At 52.1% G+C, this 25,159-nt stretch overlaps 1 protein-coding gene across 1 annotated transcript; it reads left to right on the forward strand.

Annotated features, from left to right (window-relative positions):
* Positions 1–1,402: 1,402 nt before the first annotated feature.
* GPR26 (G protein-coupled receptor 26) lies at positions 1,403–25,159 on the forward strand. Its single transcript, XM_032281932.1, has 3 exons — positions 1,403–2,568; positions 10,279–10,392; positions 23,780–25,159. The coding sequence occupies exons 1-3, from the start codon at positions 1,901–1,903 to the stop codon at positions 24,009–24,011; spliced, it is 1,014 nt and encodes a 337-aa protein (XP_032137823.1). The 5' UTR covers positions 1,403–1,900; the 3' UTR covers positions 24,012–25,159.

Here is a 25,159-nt window from a genome sequence, read left to right on the forward strand (position 1 = left end):
TCTGGGACCTCCCCCTTCTCCTTGCTTTCACTCTTGCTATGTGACTTGCCTGCTCCCATTTTGCCTTTTGCCATGATGAGAAGCTTCCTGAGGCCCTCATCGGAAGCTGAGCAGTTGCTGGAGCCATTATTGCACACCTTGCAGAATCATGAGCCAATTCAACCTCTTTCCTTTAGAAATTACTCAATCTCAGGTATTCCTTAAGGGCAAAGAAAATGGCATAATAACGGCGTCTTGGTATTATGATGCGCTTGGTACTATGTGAAGGGAGATGATTAAGTACAATGAGGGCTCTACCTTCGGGGGTAGTCAACCAGGTCCTTGCTTGGCGTACTTTATCTAGCGGCTTGAGGCCCAGGAATGTCCAGTCATCACTGGCCACACCAGGAAGCTTTGGGATAGGGCTGTCTGTGCCTAGGACAGGGACCTGAGGTTGCTGACATGGTGCAGTGGGTCACTGCAAGGCAGCATCTCACGGAGGTGAAGGGGGCTGCAGCGGCCCTGAGAGCTGCCCCTGTCTGTCCCCTTCCCCACAGAGTTTTTATTGAGAACAGAAGGGCCACAGTCCCTGCACACTTTCCTGAGGGGAGACAGGGGTTCCTTGTGTCCAGGGTCTCTGTGGCCTGAACCAGGCCTGGCAGCTGGCACCCTCCTCATTTTCTGAAGAGTTCTGGCATGTTATATCAGGCAGGGCCCTCATAAATTAGAACGTGCTGCCTCACCAGTCTCAGGGCAGATGAGTGTGTGGCTTTAGGGCTGCAGAAGGCAGCTGCTGGAACTCGGGACAGGACAGCCAGTATCCATCACACCAGGGCTGATTGTGGACAGCCTGGCCTGCCCAGCTGGGAGCAGTCGGGGTCAGATAAAGGCCTCTCCCAGCTGGAGATATACCCAAGGGATGTAACAGAGAGCCTTGGGGTCCCTACAGCAGGCTTAGGATGCCACTGAAGCTCCGGCTGTTGGGTGAGGGAAAGAAGGCACTGTGCATGGGGCAACCCCAGGCACGTAGCAGCTGTTCTTGGGACAGGCAGGCTGGGACTCTCACGCCAAGGTCTGGCAGAATGACATGCAGGCGGGGACAGGTGGCACTGGGGCGTGAAGGTGTCCAGGCATCCTTTCCTTTTCTCAGAGAGATTTCCTTGACTCAGCCTGTCTTTGACACACACTGGGGGATGGGGCTGAGGGGGGAAGGGAGCCACAGAGAGCCAATCACCCTGCACCGGAGCCTTTAGGGCTGGTTCCCTCTGAGCCCGTAAGTGTGAGTGTGTCTGCGTGTGCACCAGTGGGAATTTCTTTGATAGAAGCAGCCAGATTCCAGAGACAGAGAGAAAAGGAGGGGGAAGAACAAGAGGGGAGGAGAAAATTGGGGGTGGGAGAGACAGACGGAGAGAACAGCGCGGGGGGTGGGGCGCGGGGAGAGGTAGAGAGGTGGAGGGGAGAACAGAGAGAGCGCGAGCGAGAGAAAGCAAGAGAGCGGGAGGGTGCGCGGAGCGGAGCGGAGACACAGCTCGCGGGGATGGGGTGAGAGCAGGAGGAAGCAGAGGCAGAGGCGGAGCGGGGACGCAGGTGCCTGCAACCCAGGATCCCGGGCGCTAAAGGCTTCAGGTTCGGTGGCGCACTCCTGCGCTGGCCCCAGAGGTGCTGCGGGGGGCCGGGGCTCACTGCCTCGCGCCAGGTCTCTGTCCGGGAGGCGGCGCGGGGCTCCGGGGTGGCCGCGCGCCCAGACGTCTGCTCGGGAGGCGGCCCGAGGCTCCGGAGTGGCCGCGCGCCCTCCGGGGAGCCATGGCGGCGAGGGCCGGGGGTCGCCGGGCGGCGGCGGCGCCTAGGGGCTGAGACGACCGCGGGCCGCGCCATGGCGGCGCCGGGTTGCGGGCCCTGAGCGCCGGCTGGGGCGCGCACCATGAACTCGTGGGACGCGGGCCTGGCGGGGCTGCTGGTGGGCACGATGGGCGTCTCGCTGCTGTCCAACGCGCTGGTGCTGCTCTGCCTGCTGCACAGCGCGGACATCCGCCGCCAGGCGCCGGCGCTCTTCACCCTGAACCTCACGTGCGGGAACCTGCTGTGCACCGTGGTCAACATGCCGCTCACGCTGGCCGGCGTCGTGGCGCAGCGGCAGCCTGCGGGCGACCGCCTGTGCCGCCTGGCCGCGTTCCTCGACACCTTCCTGGCGGCCAACTCCATGCTCAGCATGGCCGCGCTCAGCATCGACCGCTGGGTGGCCGTGGTCTTTCCGCTGAGCTACCGAGCCAAGATGCGCCTCCGCGACGCGGCGCTCATGGTGGCCTACACGTGGCTGCACGCGCTCACCTTCCCCGCCGCCGCGCTCGCCCTGTCGTGGCTCGGCTTCCATCAGCTGTATGCCTCGTGCACGCTGTGCAGCCGGCGGCCTGACGAGCGCCTGCGCTTCGCCGTCTTCACGGGCGCCTTCCACGCTCTCAGCTTCCTGCTCTCCTTCGTTGTGCTCTGCTGCACGTACCTCAAGGTGCTCAAGGTGGCCCGCTTCCACTGCAAGCGCATCGACGTGATCACCATGCAGACGCTCGTGCTGCTTGTGGACCTGCACCCCAGGTGAGCCGAGCCCCTCGAGGGCTCTGGGAACAGCCGCGTGGGATCTCGGCGGGAGTGGGAGGTCCCCAGCTCCACGGGCTCTTTTCCACCAAGCCTCTATGTCTTCTGGGAACATGAGGGTGGGGAGCGGCCCAGGCTGTGGAGCTTAAGTAGGTACTTAGGGTAACAGCAAACCAGGGCCACAAAATATGTGGCTGAGCCCATCTATACATAGTTTTGTGAAGCATCAGGGTAGAAATCACAGTCAGAACTCTGTAGAGCTTCTTCATGCTCATTTTCTGTGTTTGTAGCTTTCACTTTAAATGGCACATGGGAAGTCTGTGGTCTTTGTTCCCTGTTAAAGACCTCCCAAGTGTTTGAATCTGGCCCTGAGAAGGCAGCCTTGATGCTCAGGGAGCTCCTTAAGAGCTCTCCAAACCCAGGTGTGTCGCTTCTCTTAGTCTTTTCTCGGGTGTGTGGCGCTGCCTCTGTCTCTGACCATGTGTGTGTGAATTCCGAAGTACTCGGGCTGCATCCTCCCTGAGGTGGGCTCTGAGGGGTGGGGCGGGGGGCTCTTCCTGCCCTCCCCGGAGAGCACCATCCAGTGTCTCCCGGACTTGGTGCCTAGAGGCTCCTGCAGAAGGAGTGTCGCCCCAAGGCTGCTGGGGCTGAACCTGCCCCCATCTGCGTCCTCATGCTGGCTTCTGTTCTCAGGAGGGCAGATGGAGCCCGGCAAGCATGGGTACCCTCTGCAAACCCCTGCCATCCGCAGGAGCCTGTCAGGGAGAAAAGGAGGGAACTCTTAGCTGCGCTGTCCTGAGCTCACCTCAGCTTTCCCCGGGAGAATAGGAAATCGAGGAGGGAAACATCTGGCAGTGTCTGGACTCTGCTGTTTTACATCCTGTTGTCCCAGGGAAAGGCAGGCTCCCCCTGTCTCTGGGACCCCAGATAAGGGGGTGCTGGGGTCCAGATGGCAGGTGAGGCAGGCAGAGGGCTCTGACAGGGCCAGTGAGGGCCTTCTGTGTGAGAGAACCCAGGGGAGCCTTGGGGCAGAGGAGGCTCCATCCTCTGGTGTATATGTTCCACAGCAGGGTTGAGGGAAAGACGGGAGGTTTCAGGCTGAGCATTCTGCATATTTCCTACTCGAAAGCAGTGAGAAGCAGTCCTTGACCTTCACTGGGCCAGCACATTGAAGGGCAAGTGTGCACGTGTTCATTTTCCCCGGAGCACAGCCATTCCTGACTGCACACTGGATGAATCTTCCAACCACAGAATCCCCACAGATTCAGGAACAAAATGTACATGTCAGTGACTGAGAGCACATAGATACCAGGACATGTACATGTGGGAGCTCCACACACAGTCTCATGTGTTCACACATAAACTGCATACATACCACACAGCTGGCCATGCACACACAGGTGACAGGCATGGCATGCGTGCATTCTGCCACAAAGATATACGCTAGCTCTCACAGCACGTGTCTCTGCATGGTTCAGTGTCCTTCAAGGAAATATCTGCAGCCACAATTGCAGAGCTATTCCCCTTTCCGTGACTCAGGGCTGAGACGCTCTTCCTTAGAGGGTGTATCCTTAGTGCTTGCACTGGGACTGCTCTTAGAAGATGTAGGGCAATGTCATTTGACTCCCAGAACTAAAGATTCCTAGAGGGGTCCCTCTCACCATGAGTCTAACATCGGAGGAGGGTTGAGCTGGGAGTGGAACCAGTTCTTATTTAGAGCAGTACAAACTGCATTCCCACTCTTCCTCCAACTTCCAGAAGAGGAGGGGCTGTGGTTCCTGCTCAGCCTATTCGTGGTGTAAGGCCAGCTCCACTCCGGCAAATCCTTCTGGCTGATACCAGTCCAGACACTGCAGAGAGAGTCCTGGGGTCTCAGGAGTGGAGGCAGTTACTCTGCTCGCTTTCGGTCTCCCCTCCACTTCCCTGGGAGGACCTTGATCTCTTCTTAGCCCCAGGCTGCTTTGAGGAGCCCCTGCTTCCAGCACCCCAGGATCCTCCAGGCCCAGTCTTGTTGCAGAGAGGAAAGGCTTCTGGGGCCCGGCCCAGTGCCAACAGGCCCCCTTGACTAATGCTCCCTGAGGTCATGGAATTGTGGCAGACATGATAGCGCTGCCCCTTCAGTGAACACAAATTTGTCCTTCTCTGGGGCATTGGTCCCCACCAGGTGTGTGGGAGGGACAGGAGGGGACAGCCAGTCCACAAGAGACCCTGACAGCCAGTCCACCAGCTTCTATCTTGGCAGCACCAAACTCTTCCTCCCTACAAATGAGCAGGTGCAGAGCTAGCTCAGGGGCTGCCCCAGGTGCCACCAGTCTCGGCCACTAAGTCTCCCAGGGCCATTCTGTGCTGGGAACCTGTAGGACCTGGGAGTGCTGGTCTTGGGCAGCAGGAGACAGCTTCTCCCCCTGGACAGCCAGGGTAGCAGCTGGAGCCTTTGCTCACTGGAAGTTTTGTCAGCCTCCACACTGATGGCTTCCTGGGACTTAATTACAAGGTACCCGTTTGAGGACCCAGGGTGGCATTTGTCTTTGTCAGGAAGCTCCCTGGTGGTGTCTGCTCTGCCTACAGGATGTTTAGCATGATAAGTAGCAGTCCTCACCCCTTTGCTTCAACCACCTCCAAAACACCTGGGACCCTCTCTTCTAAATTCAATCTGGGACCCTTGGTGGCATCCCCCACTCCTGCCTTTCTGTGGCGATTTCTTGAGTTACATTTCTGAAGCAGTTAGGAGTTTCTAATATTTGTTAGACACCTGGTCCTCCACCTGCAAGAGCAGCATTCAGTTCTCCCAAACCACAGCTGGGGACTAGTTATAGGGAGCCCCTCTCCTGGTGCTGCCAGGCACGGCAGAGCAGGTGGGCCCAGGGCATGGTTGCAGGGACTTTGCTTTTCCCCAGCAGAGTTATAGGGAGCCCCTCTTCTGGTGCTGCCAGGCATGGCAGAGCAGGTGGGCCCCAGGCTGTGGTTGCAGGGACCTTGCTCTTTCCCCACTCACCGGCTTGGCTTAGTGATTAACAGAAGCAGAACATTGATGACGAGATCTCAAAAGGGAAGCAGTGCCGAGACTAGCTGGAGCTTCCTCTGAGGCTCCCTGAGGCTCTGCTGGGTCCCCCAGCATGTCCTCCTTGTCCTGTGAGCAATGTCTGCACATGTTGGCTGAGTGACTGACTCTGGAGATTGTCAGAATTGTGGCTCAGTAGACAGGAACTGCACTGTGCCCTTGACTTTACAGATGAGAAAATGGGAGACCCAATTTTTGAAGAAAAGAGAAGCATTCAGCTAATTCAACAGATCTAGAAAGTGTCTCAAGCTGGCGGAGCTTGCAGTGAGCCGAAATCACGCCACTGCACTCCAGCTTGGGCGACAGAGCAAGACTCCATCTCAGGAAAAAAAAAAAAAGTGTCTCAAGCTAAGACTCACACCCAGGTCTGCCCCTAAGATTTATAGAGGGAGCAATAGTGCAAATGGGGCTCACCAACTGTATATATAGAAAGAGATTTAGAAGTTCTACATTAATCTTACAAACTGTTAAATGAAATGTGTTCTGCCCTCCTACCTTGGTGAATATACCTTTATAATGACCTGCAAGTCTGGGTTCATATTTAGAATTCTCAGGCTCCTTGGGGGTCAGCCTCATACACAATGGGAGAGCCGAGCTGGCCCACCTGCCTTGCCCTTCATCCTGGCTCTACCCAGCACCATGAGGGGCCTCCCTTGCACAAGGAGCACATTGCAGGTTGCACACCCATGCTCCATGCACATGTGTTGCTCACAAACACCACCCCTCAGGCATCTAGCTGAGCACACAGGTGGTACGGTCTACCCTCAGGAGGGTGGGACCAGGGGAGGTGCCCACACACATCTTGCAGGCAGGATGAGGGCGTTTGGGCAAAGAATTCCGTGTTTTAGGCATTTAGAGCTTGGTTTGGAATGGAAGGTGGTGGCTGTGGGTAGGCACATCCCCTTAGCCCCATGAACTCTTTATTGTATTGTGGGGCTAAGGGACTGTATTGTATTGAGGGCCAGACTGCTTATGCCAGTGTCCTGACTCGGAACACAGGGCTCTTGCCCTCCATCGGTCAGCTTGTTCCCTTGCCTTAAAACCCAGAAAAACCAATCTGAGTCACTCCCTAAGTACTCAGAGCATGGGATCTGGCTGGACTCCAGTTGTCGAGGGATGCTTCAGGACCTAGGCCTATTGCAGAGAGCAGGGCTGGAAGGTGTTAGCTGAGATCACCTCATTGATTGACTTCTCAGATATTCTTGAATGTACCATCCCCTCTGCCCTGTGACTGGAGCCACTGGGGAATATCTCTTCAACCCCACTTGTCACAATGCTAGAGAGTCTGTCTCCTTTTGTCTTGAGGAAGCCCTTTGTCATGTCACAGCCTCAGGACCTTCCCCCCACCTTCCCTGCCACACATGCTCTCACTCTGGCCGAACATACCTAGCCAGGTTGCATCATGAGAACTTTGAGTCTCACACCCTCTGCACCACAGATTCTGCCTGCAGGTCTAAGGACTCTGGGTATCATCACCAGGCCAGGGGATGTTTGAGTATGCCCGCCACTCAGTGAATGGCAGGCAGAATCATGGAGCCACCCCCAGAACTCACTCAGGAGACCTGGGAAGAGGGCTGGCTCTGTCCTGAACGCACAGTGTAACCTTGGGCATGTTGGAAACTTCCCAGTCCTGTGTTCTCATCTGAAAATAAGCAAAATTACAGCGCACAAGCCTGCAAGATTTCTAAGAGCTCAGTTTTGCAAAGCTATGGTGGGGGGAAAAAGGCAGCAAGCGCAAAGTGGTGTTCTGGGAGCGGTTAAACTGTTCTCATACAGTGCTTAAATAATAATCGTAATAATAAGCAAGAGGGCTGTGCTGCTTCCCTCGGAGCTTGGGGACTGCCCTGTCTTGCTCACTTCTTGCCACCTCCCTGTTCTCACCTGGAAAGCAGGAGAGCCTCAGGCAGGGGAAATGGATTCATCCTTTTCTTTGGAAAGAGTTCAGGAAAGGAGTGACGTGGCTCCCAACTAGGAACACCAGACTAGGAGTCAAGGAGTGGGTGCTAGCCCCACCTGCACTGCACTCTCTGGGTGGACAAATCCCTCTCTCTTTTGAGCCTCAGTTTCCCCATCTGCGATCTGGGGTGTGTGGTGTGGTGTCTTGCTGGTCTGTCCCAAAGCAGAGGCATGACCAGGCCCATGTGGATGTGAACCCCAGCACAGCATCCACTGTACAGGCACCCTTAGTGCTCCATGGCAGGTCCGGTGCCATTAAGGTTAGGAAACCATGTCCACCAGGTCCCTGGGGGCCCAGAGACAGTCACAGAGCCAGCACAAGCGTCAGGTCTCCACCTCAGGTCTCCTGACTCCTGGCTCACTCTTGTTGCACCTTCGGCACAGCCTCTGGTTACAGCTGTCTCTGTCAAATGCACAGTGCAGGAAGACAGCTTCTCAGTGGGAGGAGCTGTGTGGTTTTGGAGGTGGTGCACATGCCCCCAGAGTCCGAAAGTCTGGGTTCAGGTCCTGCTGTCACCTAGAGTGACCAACCATCCTGGTGTGCCCAAGATAGAGGAGGGATTCTCAGATCTGAGCCATTCCCTTTTAAAACTTGGATAGTCTCCTGCAAACTGTTCAGGAACAGTCCCAGATAAAATGGGACAAATTGGTCTTGCTACCACCACCGTTTTCCAGCTGTGTGACCTTGGGCCCTCCACTTCTCTGTGAGTTATATCTTCTCATCTGAAAAATGGGGACCACAATGATATCAGTCCCTCACTCACATAGATGTTGTGAGTTTTAAATAAATGAATAATCCCCATCACAGTATCTAGCATGGCACATATTATAGACTCAAGAAATGTGGATTGTTATTAATATTACTTTCTAGAAATTAATTAGTAATATTAATCATGAGTAATACATCTTCAGCCAGGATGAAATCTCTTTGTACCAAGCCCAACTCCAGTTCTCAACTCTTTAACTTCCTGGAAATGCAGAAGTCAGGGGGAAAAATCTTGGAAGAATTTTAGGAGGCTTCAGTCTAAACTAATATGGACTTGTCCATCTGTGATAGGAAATCTAGTTAAGAGGAGCTTTGATTAAGTATCAAAATCATGAGTCTCCTGGCAGGCAGGGAAGGCTGCCCTGGCCTCAGCGATGTACATGAACCTGGCTCATGAGTCTCCTGGCAGGCAGGGAAGTCTTCCCTGGCATCAGTGATGTACATGAACCTAGCTCATGAATATTCTCACCACTGCTTGCATTCTTTCAATAGACTGGCCTGTTTTTGGAGCCAGGCCACTGTAGCCCATGCCTGGTGCTGCATCTTCACTTCCTGGGCAACTGTGTCCACAGTCTTCTTGATCATTTTTGATCCTCTGGAAAGGTCCCACAGCAGAGTGGAGCAGAAACACAGTCACAGAGTCTCCTGTTCATTTTTGATCCTCTGGAAAGGTCCCACAGCAGAGTAGAGCAGAAACACAGTCACAGTTAGAGGCGTGGGTGGCTCTTGATTCCATCCTCAAAGCTGTGTCCCTGATTCCATGGGAACTTGGGAGTCTCTTAGTCTCTTCAAGCTTGGTCCCAGGAGAAACCAAGTGACTCTTCCTTCAATGACCCCATCATGTGGTGTCTGTGGCTCCAGGCAGGGATGAGGCTTTGGATGGAAGAAGCAGGGTTGAAGACATAGAGGAAAGGAAGCCTCGTGCCACACTGTGCATGGAGTCTAGGCTGTCCCAGATGAAAAAGACCAGCTTTGAGTCATCCATGCAGGTTCAAGTCCTGCCTCCACTTACCAGTTAAGCAAATCATTTGGCCTCACAGAGCCTATAGTTTTCTTTTCTTTGCTTTTTTTTTTTCTTTTGGTTTGTTTGTTGTGAGACAGAGTTTCACTCTTCTTGCTCAGGCTGGAGTGCAATGATGCAGTCTTGACTCACTGCAACCTACGCCTCCAGGGTTCAAGTGATTCTCCTGTCTCGGCCTCCCAAGTAGATGGAATTACGGGAGCCCACTACCATGCCCGGCTAATTTTTGTATTTTTAGTAATGATGAGGTTTCACCATGTTGGCCAGGCTGGTTTTGAACTCCTCACCTCAGATGATCTACCAGCCTCGGCCTCCCAAAGTGCTAGGATTATAGATGTGAGCCACTGTGCCCGGCTGAGCTCATGGTTTTTATTGTAAAGCAGGGCAGGTAAAAACTTGCCTTGCAGGTAAAACACACCTGCCAGGATTGATTGTGGTAAAGACAGGAATTTGAGATACTACTTAGAGAGTGGGGCACTCTGGAGCCAGCACACAGCAGATGATCAGTGAATGATATGAGCAATAAGAGGTCACGTTTAACGTTTAACGTTTATTTGTACTGACTTGGGCACCGCCGGTAGCTTTGTGTACTTCACACATGGAATGCATTTCATGCATCTCTGCTTTATGCATTTAATTCTCAAAATAGCCTCTTGTAGTATTTTATTACATTACGTATAATACACTAAAACATATGACATATATTATTATTTTACACATGAGGACCTTGAGGCTTAGCAATGTCATACTGCGGGTCAATAGCTACAGCCAAGACTTGACCCTGGCTCTTTCTGACTCCATAGTCAAGTTCTCACACTAGAGACCACTGCCTGTGTTTCTAAATAGTGCCTCAAGGGCATAGCAAGGGCGTCCCATAGGTCACCTTTTCTCGTCTCTCACGTGCAGTGTGCGGGAACGCTGTCTGGAGGAGCAGAAGCGGAGGCGGCAGCGAGCCACTAAGAAGATCAGCACCTTCATAGGGACCTTCCTTGTGTGCTTCGCGCCCTACGTGATCACCAGGTGAGCCTGACCGGCAGGTGTGTGGTGGGACTTTGAAGAGCAAGGTAGGGCCCAGTGGCCTTTAGCAGTGGCAGCCTCTCTTGGCCACATGTTCTTCTGCAGGGTGAGTTGTAGGGGGGCAAGAATGAACTTGCTGGATTTAGTGAACAGGAGGCTGCATGCTTTTCCTCTCCATCCTCGAATTCTTTTGGATTAGACTCAGAACCCAAAGGGTGTGAAAGACTCTCTCCCACTCGATTTCTAAATCATGTAATTATAACCCTTTATCCCAGGCTCCCAACCCCCAGGAAGCCCTAAAGAGAAGGAGAAGGTGAGAGAAGACAGAGGAAAGCATCCTCTTCCCCAAACCCCAGCTCCCCACATCCTGCTTCACTGCCCACTGAATGCAAGACAGCCCAACCCCCAGGCTTCCCCAGCCTGAACATTCAGGTCAACAGCAAGGTCTCCTACCACCTACACAGAGAGTAGGTAGCATGCTCTGTGTCAAGCCAGGTGGGCATACCTGTTTGTAGCTCAGGGGCTCTTCCACTGTTAGGCCAGGCACTGTGAGGCTTGTTGTGTTCTCTCCCAGATCTCCAGATTCTTGAGCCAGCCAAGGTTGCAATACACCAACCTGGGGCTGTGCATCCCTCAAGCCAGCTTGCTCTAGCTGGAACACTCCCCACATGTGTTAGCCAGAAAGAAGAAAAATACATATTACCCAATCAGTTTTGTGCATTGGAGGGAAAAGAAAAACTCCACAACTTTGCATCTAAAGGGGCTTAACTAGTTGAGAAGTTGACAATAAGATGGGAACTTTGATGGTTATTAGAAGGTGGTTGTGGAAGCTTTCATTGAATCTGGGAAGGATAATCTGTGCAGGGTTTTCTCTCTCTCTCTCTCTCTCTCTCTCTCTCTCTCTCTCTCTCTCTGTGTGTGTGTGTGTGTGTGTGTGTGTGTGTGTGAGAGAGAGAGAGAGAGAGAGAGAGAGAGAGAGAGAGAGGGAGAGACCCAGAAAAAGAACAGATCCCAGTGGCCAGTTTCCTCATCTGCAGGAACCAGGAGGGGCACCCCTGCCTAACCATCGCTCAGCAGTATCTTGCATGCGCCAGTGAGGGGGCCCTGTGGACAGTTCACCCTGTTTCCTCCCATTTGCCATTTGTCCTTACACTGAGCTGAAGCGTGATTTGCTCTGGTCACTGCCTCTGCTCCTGGCTCTTCTTTCTGTCATCCAGAATGCCATCCTCCACTCCCAAGAGCCCCTGTGGATTGCAGTCACTGAGCCTGACTTCCTGGAGACCAGCTCCCCTCTTCTTTTCCCCAGATAGACACCTCTGGGGTGCCTTCCCCTGACTTCTGTGGCATGCTGCTTTCTCTAGGGAAGATCTAGTTAGCTGTGTCTTGCTTTGAATGTGGGACCAACACCTGGCTGCAGGTCTCTGGATGGGTCTGACCAGAGCAGAACTATTGGCTCTTCTTTCTAAAATTGTCCACTAGACCTCAGCATCACTGACATTGTGCCAGATAATTCTTTGATGCCAGGGGCTGTCCTGGGCATGAGGTGTTCAGTAGCATCCCTGGCATCTGCCCGCTGGATGCCAGTAGAACTCCCTGTGAGGAAGGGTTACCCTTCCAGGTCCCTCCAAGTTTTGATAACCAAAAATGTCTTCAGACATCGCCAAATGCTCCCTGGGGATCAGAATCACCTCTGGTTGAGAACCACTAGTCTCGACCCACCACATCCGGCCAGGAAGCCAGAGCTTACGTCATTCAGGGTTTTCCACAAGACACAAAGCCTGGGCATGGTGATAGAGGAGAATAGATTGCTCCCAAGGGAGGTGTGGCAGAAGACTTAGCATCATGACTCTGGAGTGCACTTCCCTGGAGCCCAAGCCCCAGCTCCCCCCCATCCTGCTGTGTGACTTTGGGCCAGTGATGTGGCCTCTCTGGATCTCCAGAAGGGAGTACATCGTTGTGAGGCTGTAAGAACAGGGACCCTGGGAACATGTGGCACAGCCCTGGCAGATGGCACCTGTGGTCTTCACTGTCCTTCCCTCTGGCACTTACAGCACCACCCACAGTGTCCCTGCCCAGGACTGGCTGCTGCAACAAGAAAGGCTTTGATGCAGTGAGGGGTGGCGCATCAGACAGGGAGGCCACACAGAGCCCCTCCTCTTAGGTACCGGAAGACAGGCAGCAGTGGGCTAATGAGGTGAACTTGAGCCTTCAGAGGATAGGTGACATGACTCCAATTTCAAGCTATTGGACTTTTCTCTGGCTTAATTTCATTTCCCAACAAAATTTTCCTTTTTTTAAAAAAAAATTACAGCTAGGTTCTCTCTAGCGGTGCTCAGGAAGTCATGTTTCAGTAAAATGGTTGATAGATTACAACTTAATATGCTCCCTCCAAATGGATTTGATGCATCTTGGGTTTTAAAAAATATTCACAGAACAGTTCATCCTCCACGGAGATGAGCAGCAACCTACCCAGGAGAGAAACTATGCCCAGGAAACCTCATGAGTACAAAACATGTCTCTGGCAAAGTGCCCCCCTCCCCGGATCCCACTGCCCTCACCCCGTCTGCTCCTCCCTTGGCCTTCTCATGTGTGTGAAGGAGCCATCCTAAGAAAAATTCCTAAAATCAGCACACATACCCACATTCCAGTTCAGCATGTCTCTAGAGCAACTTTTCTTTGGAGCATAAAAGAATCCCTGATGCAGAAGCAAGGGTTGGTGCGACCCCAGGAGCTCCCCTCTGATGGGGACGTTGACCTTGCAGTCCTCTCACTCAGATGGAGCACTATGCTGTGGGAAAGGCACAGGCTCCATGGGTTCTGAGGCAGGAGTGAGCTCTCATGGCTGAGGCTCCACAGACAAGACCTGTCAAGTGGACCTGGCTAGTCAGGGCGACTGTCCCGGGAGAAGGGACAGCATGAGCCAGATCTAGAGCTGTGCTGTCCAGCAAGGAGGCCACCAGCAACAGGTGGCTACGAGGCACTTGAAACGTGACCTGTCCAAACAGATATGCTATAGGTTTAAAAACGCACAAGTCCTGAGACTTCGCATTACATACTCTATGTAGGAAATTAATACCTTTCTGGGCAGGCTCAGCTGCTGATACCTGTCATCCCAGGGCTTTGGGAGGCCAAGTGGGGAGAATTACTTGAGGCCAGGAGTCCAAGACCAGTTGGGGCAACATAGTGAGACCTCTTTTTCCACAGAAACATTGACAATAAGAACTGGTAATTTTATATAGAATTCATAGTGAAATGATGAAGTTAAATGTAATATGTAATTAAAATTAATTGCACCTGTTTCTATTTACTGGCAGAGCATTTCAGGTGACACCTGCACCTGCCTTCTCTCTCTGTTGGACCTTGCTGGCCTGCAGTCAGGGAAGTCTGGGGCGTGAGGTGTGCCGAAGCCCTGCTCCCCACCCCACTCCTCCTAGACCTCGAGCTGCTCATATCATTCTTCAGTGGCCAGGACCTCCATGCCAGCCACTGTGAGAGGATGCTCGGGACTTCCTCCTCCACCTTTCTCCCCTATCTGGACCCTGCTCAAAGTCAGGGTTTATCTGGGAATGTTTCCTGAGAGGCCAAATCAGTGTCTTCCTCCTTAGGGTCAGGAGGCCTGAAGGGAGGGGACACCCGGCCCTGAAACAAGGCAGCAGGGAAGGGAGTGCATGGCAAATAGAGCCTCTTGGTGGGTCCTCCTGAATCACACCCCTCTTGGAGCACCTGACCTTGCCAATCCCTCTATCCCCACATGGCTCACATAATGTCCAACAAGATGCTTAGTCTTTAGGGTGGCTAGGAGCTTCCCCCTGACCCGGCACCCTCTGATGGGCTTCTGTGAATTTATATTCACTGCACCAGGGGCCATATGAGCCCCAGCTGTGCATGGGCACGGCCAGGACCCCATCAGGGTTCTACTTCCCCTGCCAGGACATGGACTGCTGGGCTGGTCAGGGTGCAGAGGGGATAGGATTAGTCTCACACCCACCTCCAGGGAGCCTGATGCAAACTCTTCCATCTTCTCTGAGTCAGGGTTGAGAAACACACATTGCTTGTGAGGAGAAGCCAACCAATGGTAAGGAATAAACAAGATGATCCCAGCAAAGCATTCAGCACAGTGTGGACTTATCATCCACGCTGGAATCGGGATCACTGACACTTCCTGGTGCAATTTTTGATTCTTCTGCTGTTCTTTTCGAGATGATTTCCAAGTGTAGACACGACCAGTCTCAGAAGAAGCTGAAGACAGACCTGCTGAAATGTAGTTGAGAATTTAACTTCTTGTAGAAAATGAGTCTTTGTGGAGAACCAAGAGCCATGGGTTTTGGAGGCAAAGGACCCCCTGAGCTATCATCTCATGCCGGAAGGGTGAGCTGTTTGCACCATGCACACCAACTTGAGCCCACTGCTGGTGACTAGCAGAGTGCTGTTTTGAAAGCAATTCTGAAGCCAGGCTGGGATTAGTGGGAAAGTCGGGAGAGACGTGCATACTTGAAGGTTTTCTTTGGCTTGCCATCTTGGCTTCATTAGAATCACCTGGAGAGCTTTACATCCAAACCCATGTCTGGACCTCACACTGAACCAGTTCAGTTAGACTCCCTTGGTGTGGGCTGGGGGCATGGGTAGCTTTAAACCACCTCGGATGATTCTAATGACCAGTGTGCTGATAGCCATGTCTCTAGTGCATCCCAACCCATTTTACTGCTGGAGTGTAACTGAGGACTGGGGTCAGGGAGCGTTTGAATAATGGCCCAGAGCTACTCATCTAGTTGGCAGTGGAACTGGACTTCCAACTTCATTAGGCTCTCTGCCCACTCCTCAGGCTTTCAGAGGCCTCCGGGGAGTCTTTGCAGACCCAGCCCTCCCCTGCTGTCTTGTGTGGGTCTGTGGCTGTGCCATTAAAGTGCATGGCATACAGAGAGTGCTCCCAAACCACTTCCCCAGGATCCTCTACCCACTCCCAAGGCAGATCTCCTGAGGCTTGCTGAGTGAGTTATGCTCCTGGACCCCGTCAGCCCACTGTACTGCAGCTGTAATGGTGGAGTGAGGCCCTGGGGCAGGCAGAAGCCTGGGGAATGGCCAGGGGCAGGCCCTGGGCAGTTCTGGAGCTCCAAATGGAGGAGGTTACTTCCTTGGCTGCACATACAGGCTCTCTTGAGAACAGCAGCCCTGCAGCTCTGTCCCTCTAACCTGCCAGGTGCTCAGTGGTGGTGGCTCAGGGGCATTGAGCTCAGCTGCAGCCCCAGTACCAAAGAGTCAACACAGAAGATGTGGCAGGTGTGAACCCTGTTCTGGGTCAGATCCCTAAGATGTGGGGCTCCTGGCCTAGATGGTGTTGTTGGGGACCAGGAGGCAGCCCTTGGGTGGAGCTTATTTGAGCTAACAAATGTATTACTGCAACAGGTTCAGCTGGATCTGACGGCGCTGTGCCTTCCACAGCACTCCGCAGTTTGCTCAGATGTTATTCCCTGGGCCCTATACCACCCCCAAGAGATGGACTGGGTGAGCTATATGAGCTCCACTCTGCAGATGGGGGCACCAAGGCTTAGAGAGGGAAGAGATTGCATGGGTCGTTTAGCTAGAAAGACTTGGGGAACCAGACAGCCTGAGCCCATCTGTGGATGCCACTGGGCAGCTCCAGGGCCCCTGGGCGGAAAGCTGTCTCCCTTGCATGCAGCGCCTCCTCATTGTTCTCTGCCTCCTCACTGTCCATAGATATAAAAATCAAAACCCATTGAGTCAGTGACAGGCTGATCCTGGGGAATTCAGAAAGGACAAGTAAGGAAAAGCTCTATCTCATTAACTAATTCAGGAAGGTCTCTTTATTTTTAATCCTGTAAGTCCTCACTCTGTGCCTGAAGCTGTACCAGAGCTGTCCAGGGACCCTCTGCACCTAGCTAACAGTCTCTTGGGGATTTTTGTTTTTGTTTTTTGAGACAGAATCTCACTTTATTACCAAGGCTGGAGTGCAATGGTGCGATCTCAGCTCACTGCAACCTCTGCCTCCCAGGTTCAAGCAATTCTCCTTCCTCAGCCCCCTGATTAGCTGGGACTGCAGGCATGCACCACCACACCCGGCTAATTTGGGTATCTTTAGTAGAGATAGGGTTTCACCATGTTGGCCAGGGTGGTCTCAAATTCCTGACCTCAGGTCCTCTGCCCGCCTCGGCATCCCAAAGTGCTGGGATTGAAGGCATGAGCCACCATGCCCGGCACTAACATTCCCATTTTAAAGACAAGGAAGCTGAGGCTCAGTCAGGGTTCAGCCTTGCCCAGTTCCAACAAGTGACTTGGCCTCAGTTCTAGTGTGAGTCTGCCTGAAACCAGCACCCATGCCCAGCCCCTCACGATGTATCATTCTGCTTCTCTTCTCAGTAAGACAGGACATCCAGCTCCACCAGCAGAGGTTCCTACTTTTCTCCCAGTGGGATGTGGGGAGACACACTGAGGCATGACCCACTCAGAAACGAAATGCTGCAGTTTCTGAGATGATTGAGACCAAGTTGTTCATGTGTCACTTATACCCTTTATTGGGCTGTCAGCACAGAAACTAATATTCCCCACAACTCTGCAGTGGCTGTATCTAGACAGCTGGCTTTGCCACTTCCACCCGCCTTGTACCTTATAAATGCAGACGTTTCAAGAGTGTGGGTTGACGTCAGATGGCGGCTGAGAATGCTGGCAGCCGGGAGGCCAGGATACTGAGGAAGAGAGAAGGGTACTGCTGTAACACCTGCCACCCCTTTGAGTTGATAGAGTAGATCCCACTGGCTGGGCATGGGTTTCCTTTCTGTTTGTCCCCCATCTATGCACATTTGCCTGATAACTTTCTCAGATAGGGAAGCATCATTCTTGAATCAAGTAAAAGAATCATTCAAGTGTTCCTATAGGTTCTCAAGCTTTCTATTGGAGAGCATGAAGTCTTTATAACCATACCTGCCACTTAGTGAGCACCTGCCAACCACCTGGGGCTATCAGTGCATACCTTATTGCACCTGAGACAGCTCTAACAAGGTAAATACTAGAATCCTAGTCTCACAGAAGTTCAGAGAGGTGAGATGAGTTGCTCAAGGACATATGGGTAGTGAGTGACCAAGCCAAGAGTTAAAGGTCAATGTCAGGCCAATTGGCTATAATTCGGCCTTTAGGCCATGCCACAACTCCAAAGACTGGGGCGGGCCCTGGAAACACAGAGATGCACACATCTGTACGCTTTCTGCCCAACTTCCAATAGGCCCACATGTAAGTACCATGAGCTGAGTGCAGATGGCCTTCAAGCTCCTGTGAGTGAAGCAGGCATTTGAGTTTCTTTAGCAAAAATGATGAGTTCTCATGGAGTCATCCCCAATCTCACTGACAGCAGCAGTTTGTGTAGCTGGAGTTCCCAAGAGACCATCAGCACTGGTAGGCAGAGCCACTGGGGGATGCAGCTGGCATTTCAGAAAGACAGGACATCCAACTCTACCAGCCAAAGGCCGCCTGCACATGTGTATGGGGGCACGTAAGGCCACAGTGGGAAACATATTTACAAAGCTGCACCTTCACTTTTAATAGAAGTCTGACACCTCCAATTCACAGTCACAGTGGCTCTGTGTCCTCAAAGCCCTAGGTCACATAGGACTCTTCCCAGAGTCTTTGAGCAGGGTCTGCAGATCCACAACAGATTCTCATCCAAAAGCTCAAATTACATATTTTCTGAATTAAAATCCACATGTCTAGAAGCATTTGCAAGGCTATGCTCTCTGCAGCAATCTATGCTTACAAATAATTATGGTTGTCATAAATCATTGGAATCAGGCTTTGTGGCACTTACAAATCTGACAGCACCATTATTGTGGTTTTTCAAAGTAAGGAAAATGTGTAGATGGAAGAGAGGTTTCATAGGCAGGGGATTCCCAAAGATAGATATTCTATTAATAAGATGACTTCTCCATTCTGTCTCATGAAAATTTAAAGCATCAGCTTATTACTTCAAATATGTAGGTCTTCAAATACTTAAGCCAAGTTCTTTAGAAGTCTTGAGAAAACACTGGACTGGTTTTCCAAGGAATGTTCTGTGGCCCATGTTACATTTGGTATATAATGTATGTGTGTGTGTATACATGTGTATGTATGTATGTGTGTACATGCGTTTATGTGGGTGTGTGCGCGCATGTGCATTTGTGTGTGTGTGTGAGAGTGAGTGAGAGAGGGAAAGAAGAAGAGAGAAGAGATGATGGTGGCATAGAAAGTGTAAAGAGAGGGTGCTAATTTGTCGCTTTAAATTCAGGATTTGAAAGTACCAGTGCTTGATCTCGCTGAGGAATAGGAACCCGAGTCAAGGAGGCTGGTGGGACAGCCTGGCACAAGGAAGGCACGTGGTTGCCAGCACCCATCTTCTAGGCTCTAATCCTGGTTCCTGCATGTTCAGGCTGTGTCACTTTGACACTTCTCTGCCTTGGTTCCATCTTCTGTACCACAGGAAGAGTGATATTGGGGTCCTGAGATGATATCTGTGAAGCAGTTAAGGTGACACAGAGCCCCTGGCAGTCCACAAGAGGTGCTGGGGTCAGGAGCCACAGGGGTTACCTGTACCGTTCTCACCTCGGAACTTGCTTCCTTTCGGGATTCCCATTGTGGAGCAAGGTCAGGACGCTGGTTTCTCCAGAGGCTCAGAGAATGCCTTGGAGTCCTGGCAGACATGCTTCCCTTCTCCCTCCCGGGACCAGGACTTCCCAGGCTGCTGGGTGGAAGTATGAAGTCCCCATGGGTGAGAAGGGCAAGGGTGGGCAGCTTCCTATCTCCATCAGCCCTGGACTGTGGCAGCCAGTTCAGATGTTCCAGTGACCCACATCAGAGGGGCTTGTTACTGAGAGAGGAGCCATGGCTCCATGGAAGAGTTCCCTGGACAGCTATCGGAACATAGGGCTGCAGGCACACAGGGTCTGGAGGTCTGGCAAGATCTGTGGGTATCTGCTCTGTGTCTCACCCTAAGTCAGAAGAATTCACATCTCTGTGTTCTGCTTCCTTTTCATCAACAGGCTGTGCACCCTGCAGCACTTTCTATCCTCCCCAAACCCACACACCCCAGGCTCCCATAGGGGCTGGACTCCTGCATCAGAATTTTCTGAAATGCTTGGAAAAGGGGGTCTGGGCCCCCTCCCTAGTTCTGTCCCCTCCCCCAACCTGATCTGATGACTGAGGGTATGGATCTCACCCCAGGGGATTTTCCTGGGGGAGCTGTGTCAGGGCAGGCACGTGTGCCTTTTGAGCACAGAAGCAGGAACATTTCCCCCTAAAGGGGGCTATTGGCAGACAGACGTTTTTCTGGCTCGTACCCCAGAGAGCACATGGAAAGTCATCTTGTGCTCAGTGGAAGGTCGGCACAGGTGGCAGGGAGCGATGTTTGTGGGGACAGGCTCTGCTTTCCAGAGGGTGGCGAGGGGCGGCACCCTGCTCCCGGGGCTGCTCATCTTTGTCATATTTCCAGGGTTCACGGGCTCTAGGAGTGTGGTGGGCTGGTTGATGCTGTTATGGCCAGGGGTCCCCAGAACAACAACACAATCACACAGCCACCTCTGCTCCCCATGCAGTTCTTCAGGGGGAGTCTTGGTTTGCTAGGGCTGCCGTAACAGAGTACCACAAACCGAGTGACTCTAACACAGAAAGACCGCCCACAGTTTCCGAAGCCAGAAGTCCAAGATCAAGGTCTTGGTTCCTTCCAAGGGCTGCGAAGAACTCACTCCATGCATTCCCCAAGCTCTTGGTGGTTTGCTGGGTTCCTTGGGTTTCTTGGTTTGCAGGTGTCTCACCCTGATCTCTGCCTTCTTGTTCACACAGCACTCACCCTGTGTGCTTCTCTGTCCAAGTTTCTGCCTTTTTGAGAACACCAACAGTACTGAATTAGGGGGCCCGCCCTATTCCATTAGAACCTGATTTGTACAGGAAACAATCTTATTTCTAAATAAGATCACATTCTGACACTAGGGGTTAGGACTTCAACACATGCATTTTGGGGGGAGACGCAATTCAACCCATAACAGGGGCAATGACAAAAGGAAGCCAAACCCTCCTCTGTCAACACCTGAGCCCCATAACCATCACTACAGGGCAGTTGGCCAGAACTAAGCAGGAGACAGGGCCTTACACTAGAGGCTTTTGCTCTATGAGCTGCCTCCCTCCAACGTCCTGTCCTGAGACCATCCACTAACTCTGACTGCCGAGGGGAGGGAGGGGAAAAGGCATAATAAACTGACCACATGGAGGAGGAGAGGCTCCCCTTACACACTGTGACCCTGCCCACTAGTGACATGGGACTGGTCAAAATTCTAACGCCTCTTTCCTGGAGGGAAGGTCATCAGGAAGGAGTGAGCAGAGCTAGATCTGGTAGGAAAACATGGGCTGAATTGTCCCTCTCTAAAAGGTCACCTGGAAGGGATCTGGTGCTTATCCAGATGCCTGCCCAGATCTGGAATTACAAAGAAGTTGTTGTGGCAATACGGAAACCCTTGGCTCTTCTCATCAACAAAAGGAGCTGGGAGTTGTTGGAGCTAGTGTGGAGCATAGCCAGCAGCCAGCCACCGCAGGCACAGGGAGCCACCTGCACAGGGCCACTGGACAGCGGCCCAGCCAGCCGCAGCCAAGCCTGGAGGGGGCATCCCAGCTACCCCATGCCAGTGACCACGTGGCAGCAGTGTCCAGGCCTGTATTCCTCCAAAGTGCCTCTTTTCTTGGAGGTCCTGACAAAGGCCAGACATTAGCTTTTCAACACAAAAATTGTCATTGTGCACTGTGAGGAGGGGCAAGTGACAAAAGTTCCAGGCAGCTTACAGTGACCTCATGGAAAAGGGGTTCTTGGAGCTGGAAGGGACCCCAGAGCTTCCTTTGTCATGTCTGCAGTGCTGAGATTCACATCTTGGTGTGGCCGCTAGCCAGGACTTGGACTGCAGTTAGATAGAGCTGGTCTTCCCAGGCAGGAGACCCTAACTTGCTGCTTACCTCTCTGAGCCTCAATTTCCTCACCTGTAAAATGGGAATAGTGATTCTCATGCTGCTGGATAACTGTACAGTTAGAGATTGTACACACAAGTGCTTAGCCCAAAGGAGACACTCAATTGGGAATCATGATGTCTGTGCCAGGTGGGGAGCTCAAACTTGCCGTGAAATCTCTGAGAAGCAAATGCAATAGATTTTAACCTCTTAATTCTCTAAATGGTGAAATTTTAGATTGTTGTGAATAATTTTATTCTGTGAAATCTACAGAAGCTGCAAATAACAATTTCGATTGTGCTGGATGGTTTGATGATATCTGGTTCTTTTCATAAATCCTTTTGGGAGCGCTAAAATGCTAAGCCTGAATTTAGCAATGTATGAAAAACTATAGACATTTTGGAAAAGCAATTTGGCATTGCATAGCAACAATGTATTGGCATTCAGCTGTTTCATTATTATTATTAGGTGTGAATTCTAAATTCAGATTTTTTTCTCCCTTTGAATTCATCACTTCTCAAAATAGATTTCTTAAAAGTACAGATTTTCTAAATGTTCACAGCTCCATTTCCCCATTCAGGCTCTCAAGGATATGAGAGGAAACGTAGCCACAGTCCCCCACAGGGTCAGAGGGCAAAGGTAGACAGTGGTGAGGAAGATGGGATGCCAACTAGAGGGGCCTCAGAGTGGACTCCTTAAGGGTCTGCTCCAGAAAGAGGCATTTCAGTGGAGGATCGCAGCCCACCAGCTTCCTCCTCCTCCTCTTCGCCAGCTCTACAGCCCAAAGAAGGCCTAAGAATAACCATCTAAAGATAGCAGCACTGAGTTCCGGCTCAAGCTCAGTTCTTTCTGTACCTGGGTCCTCACCTGGGCAGACCCCCAAGCTGAGAGCCACCACTGCCTTCTATCTGCAGGGGCTCCAGGTAGAATCAGGTTCTAGACCTCCAGTCAGAGGCGGATGCAGGTGCTGCACCTTCCGTGGCCACTGACTTGCTGTGTAATGTCTGAACCCCTTTCCCTCTCTGGGCCTCAATTTTTTCATATGATAAAGAGTGGAAGAGAGGGCAGTATATATGATCTCTAGACTCTCTCCCAGCTCTGTGGGTCTTTTCTATTTCATGTTAATGCTGGGTGATGTCCAAATGTGGCCAAGGGTGCTGGACACACTTGAGAGAATAAATGGCTTGATTTGGGTGGAGGGTAGAATTCTCTTGGGTGGTCAGGTAGAAAGAAGGCTTTCCCTGACCTCACAACATGGTGTTAGCACCACGGAATGGAGCTGTCTGATGGCACCAAGCAGACTCTAAGATACGCAGGCTGGGTCTTCCCTTGCCCCTCCCCCAAAGAATGAGGGTCCATCTAGGATCCCCTGATCACGGCCATTGTCAAAGACCACCAGGATCCCAACCCAGGGAAGAGGACTTCCTTGCTAGCATTCTTTCCTGTTCACAACATACTTTGAGCTTTGCAAAACGTTTTCAAAATTGTTCTCAGCTCTTCCTCCCATGCAACCTCCTGAGGAACGCAGAGCCAGGACTGGAAGCAGACAGTGGGATCAGACCCTTCTAGTTAAAAGAGCATTGAGATGATATTGTCCCATCTTTTTGTTTTTCACATAAGACATACAGGTCAAAGGAATGAACAGAGGTGCCCAGGGCCACATGACAAGTCAGTAGCAGAGTTGGCACCAAAGCCAGGACAGCCAGCTATTAGCTGGGTTCTCAGTGCGGCTTGGATTTCAGAGTCAGACAGACCTGGGTTCAAATCCTGCCTTTATAATTACTGGCCATGTGACCTTGGGCAAAGTATTTAACTTCCTGGGACATCTGCTTCCTTGCATGTAAAACACAGTTGGCTGTATCTCCCAGGTCTCAGCAAAATCACATATGGAAAGTGCTTAGCACAGTGTGTAGAATAAAATACAGCCTGATAAGTGTTCACTGCCATCATCGTTATTGGTGTGAACTGCTATGATTGTTATTTAAGAAGCCAGTCTCCTGTAATCCCAGCACTTTGGGAGGCCGAGGTGGGAGGATCACGAGGTCAAGAGATCAAGACCATCCCGGTCAACATGGTGAAACCCCATCTCTAGTAAAAATACAAAAAAAATTAGCTGGGCGTGGTGGTGCACGCCTGTAGTCCCAGCTACTTGGGAGGCTGAGGCAGGAGAATTGCTTGAACCCAGGAGGCGGAGGCTGCAGTGAGCCGAGGTCGCGCCACCGCACTCCAGCCTGGCGCCTGGTGATGGAGTGAGACTCTGTCTCAAAAAAAAAAAAAAAAAAAAAGAGGCCAGTCTCAGATGAACTGAGGGTTGGGCTGGGAAATGATGGTCCACAGGGGCACAGACTGGAGCCCTGGTCCATGGCCATCCCAGGCCGTGCCTCGCTGTGTCCTCAGTAACGGCTTCCCTGTTTCTCCGCAGGCTGGTGGAGCTCTTCTCCACGGTGCCCATCGGCTCCCACTGGGGGGTACTGTCCAAGTGCTTGGCCTACAGCAAGGCCGCGTCCGACCCCTTTGTGTACTCCTTACTGCGACACCAATACCGCAAAAGCTGCAAGGAGATTCTGAACAGGCTCCTGCACCGACGCTCCATCCATTCCTCCGGCCTCACCGGCGACTCTCACAGCCAGAACATTCTGCCGGTGTCTGAGTGAAGGACCACGCTCCTGCTGAAGAGTTTAGAATGAGGCAGCGGTGAGAAGAAGGGAGGGAGGGCTTGGGGGCCCCTGGGTGAACACCACCGGCCGCCAGCCCCTGGCGTACCCAGTGATCCTGGTTCCCTGGCTTGTAGGGGCTCCAGAGCCTGCTTCCTGGTTCCTCAAGGGCAGACATTGGACAGTCCCTATTTGTCACCAAAGGATGACTATGGGCCATGTGCTAGCCTTTCTAAGAAGCTCCTGGACTCACCTGAGGCTCCCTGGGGGATGACACTCAGTTCTGTCACTGTCAAGGATGCAAAGAGCTGGTGGCAGGTGGGAAGCATGGTGTCCACCTGCCTGCTGACCACTGGATGCTGCTCCATGCTGAAGAAAAGTGATAGTCTCCAGGGGACATTTCAGCCATGCCAAAGGGAGGCTGGCAGTGGTCATTTGGCCCGGATCTAACATGGCACCTCTTCTCCACAGGGTAGTGGTGACTGCTTCAATCCAAATATTATTCAGCTGGTACTAACGACATTGTGCCCAGCTGGGACTCTTGGGCTCTGTGCCTGAGGGAAAATGTTTCACAACTAGTGGCTGCCCAATTGCTGCTGGCCAGTTGTCTTAGAAATGGTCAATTGGATTCAACTTTGTCCTCTCCTTCCCCCTAAAAGCGAATGTTTATGTGTGCAGACAATCCTAGCATGAAAATGGTTTAAACAGGCTGGTCCTACACGTATTAGGTTCTTTCAAGTTTGACTGGGAGGTCACCTTCTGATTTACAAGTCCTCATTGTTGGAGCTCAGTAAAGGCAGGAGGAAGGTGGCTAGTTGGTCCCCCCTTCCCCTGTTTGTGACCTGGTTTTTCATGAAGTGTTTCACCTTGTCTTATGCATCTTGTCTGGCATGTCCTGGGAGATGGATGAGCAAGAGCTGGCCTGAGCAGGGATTTTTGCCTTGATTTTAAGTCACTGGGTTCCATTGTCCTGGCGCCTCCATCTCCCTAGTTTCTGTAAGCCTATTAACAGAAAGTAGAGGCTGTTCAAGAGAGTGCCCTGTGCTAATGATGAGACCATGAAATTTTTATAGAGTACTGCACCTGTAATACACATGCCAATCTGTTAGCAGCCCTGACTTGATTTAATAAAAACCAAGGAGAGCAGC

The sequence above is a fragment of the Sapajus apella genome, unplaced genomic scaffold (genome assembly GCF_009761245.1).
Source record: "Sapajus apella isolate SASKATOON/1434 unplaced genomic scaffold, GSC_monkey_1.0 scaffold13, whole genome shotgun sequence".
Lineage (NCBI taxonomy): Eukaryota > Metazoa > Chordata > Mammalia > Primates > Cebidae > Sapajus > Sapajus apella.

Excerpts from the sequence above, each read along its gene's own strand:
- GPR26 (XM_032281932.1), top strand. The coding sequence starts at position 1,901 with ATGAACTCGTGGGACGCGGGCCTGGCGGGGCTGCTGGTGGGCACGATG. Across the intron at positions 2,569-10,278 it reads CTTGTGGACCTGCACCCCAG|TGTGCGGGAACGCTGTCTGG; the intron begins GTGAGCCGAGCC and ends TCTCACGTGCAG. Across the intron at positions 10,393-23,779 it reads GCGCCCTACGTGATCACCAG|GCTGGTGGAGCTCTTCTCCA; the intron begins GTGAGCCTGACC and ends GTTTCTCCGCAG.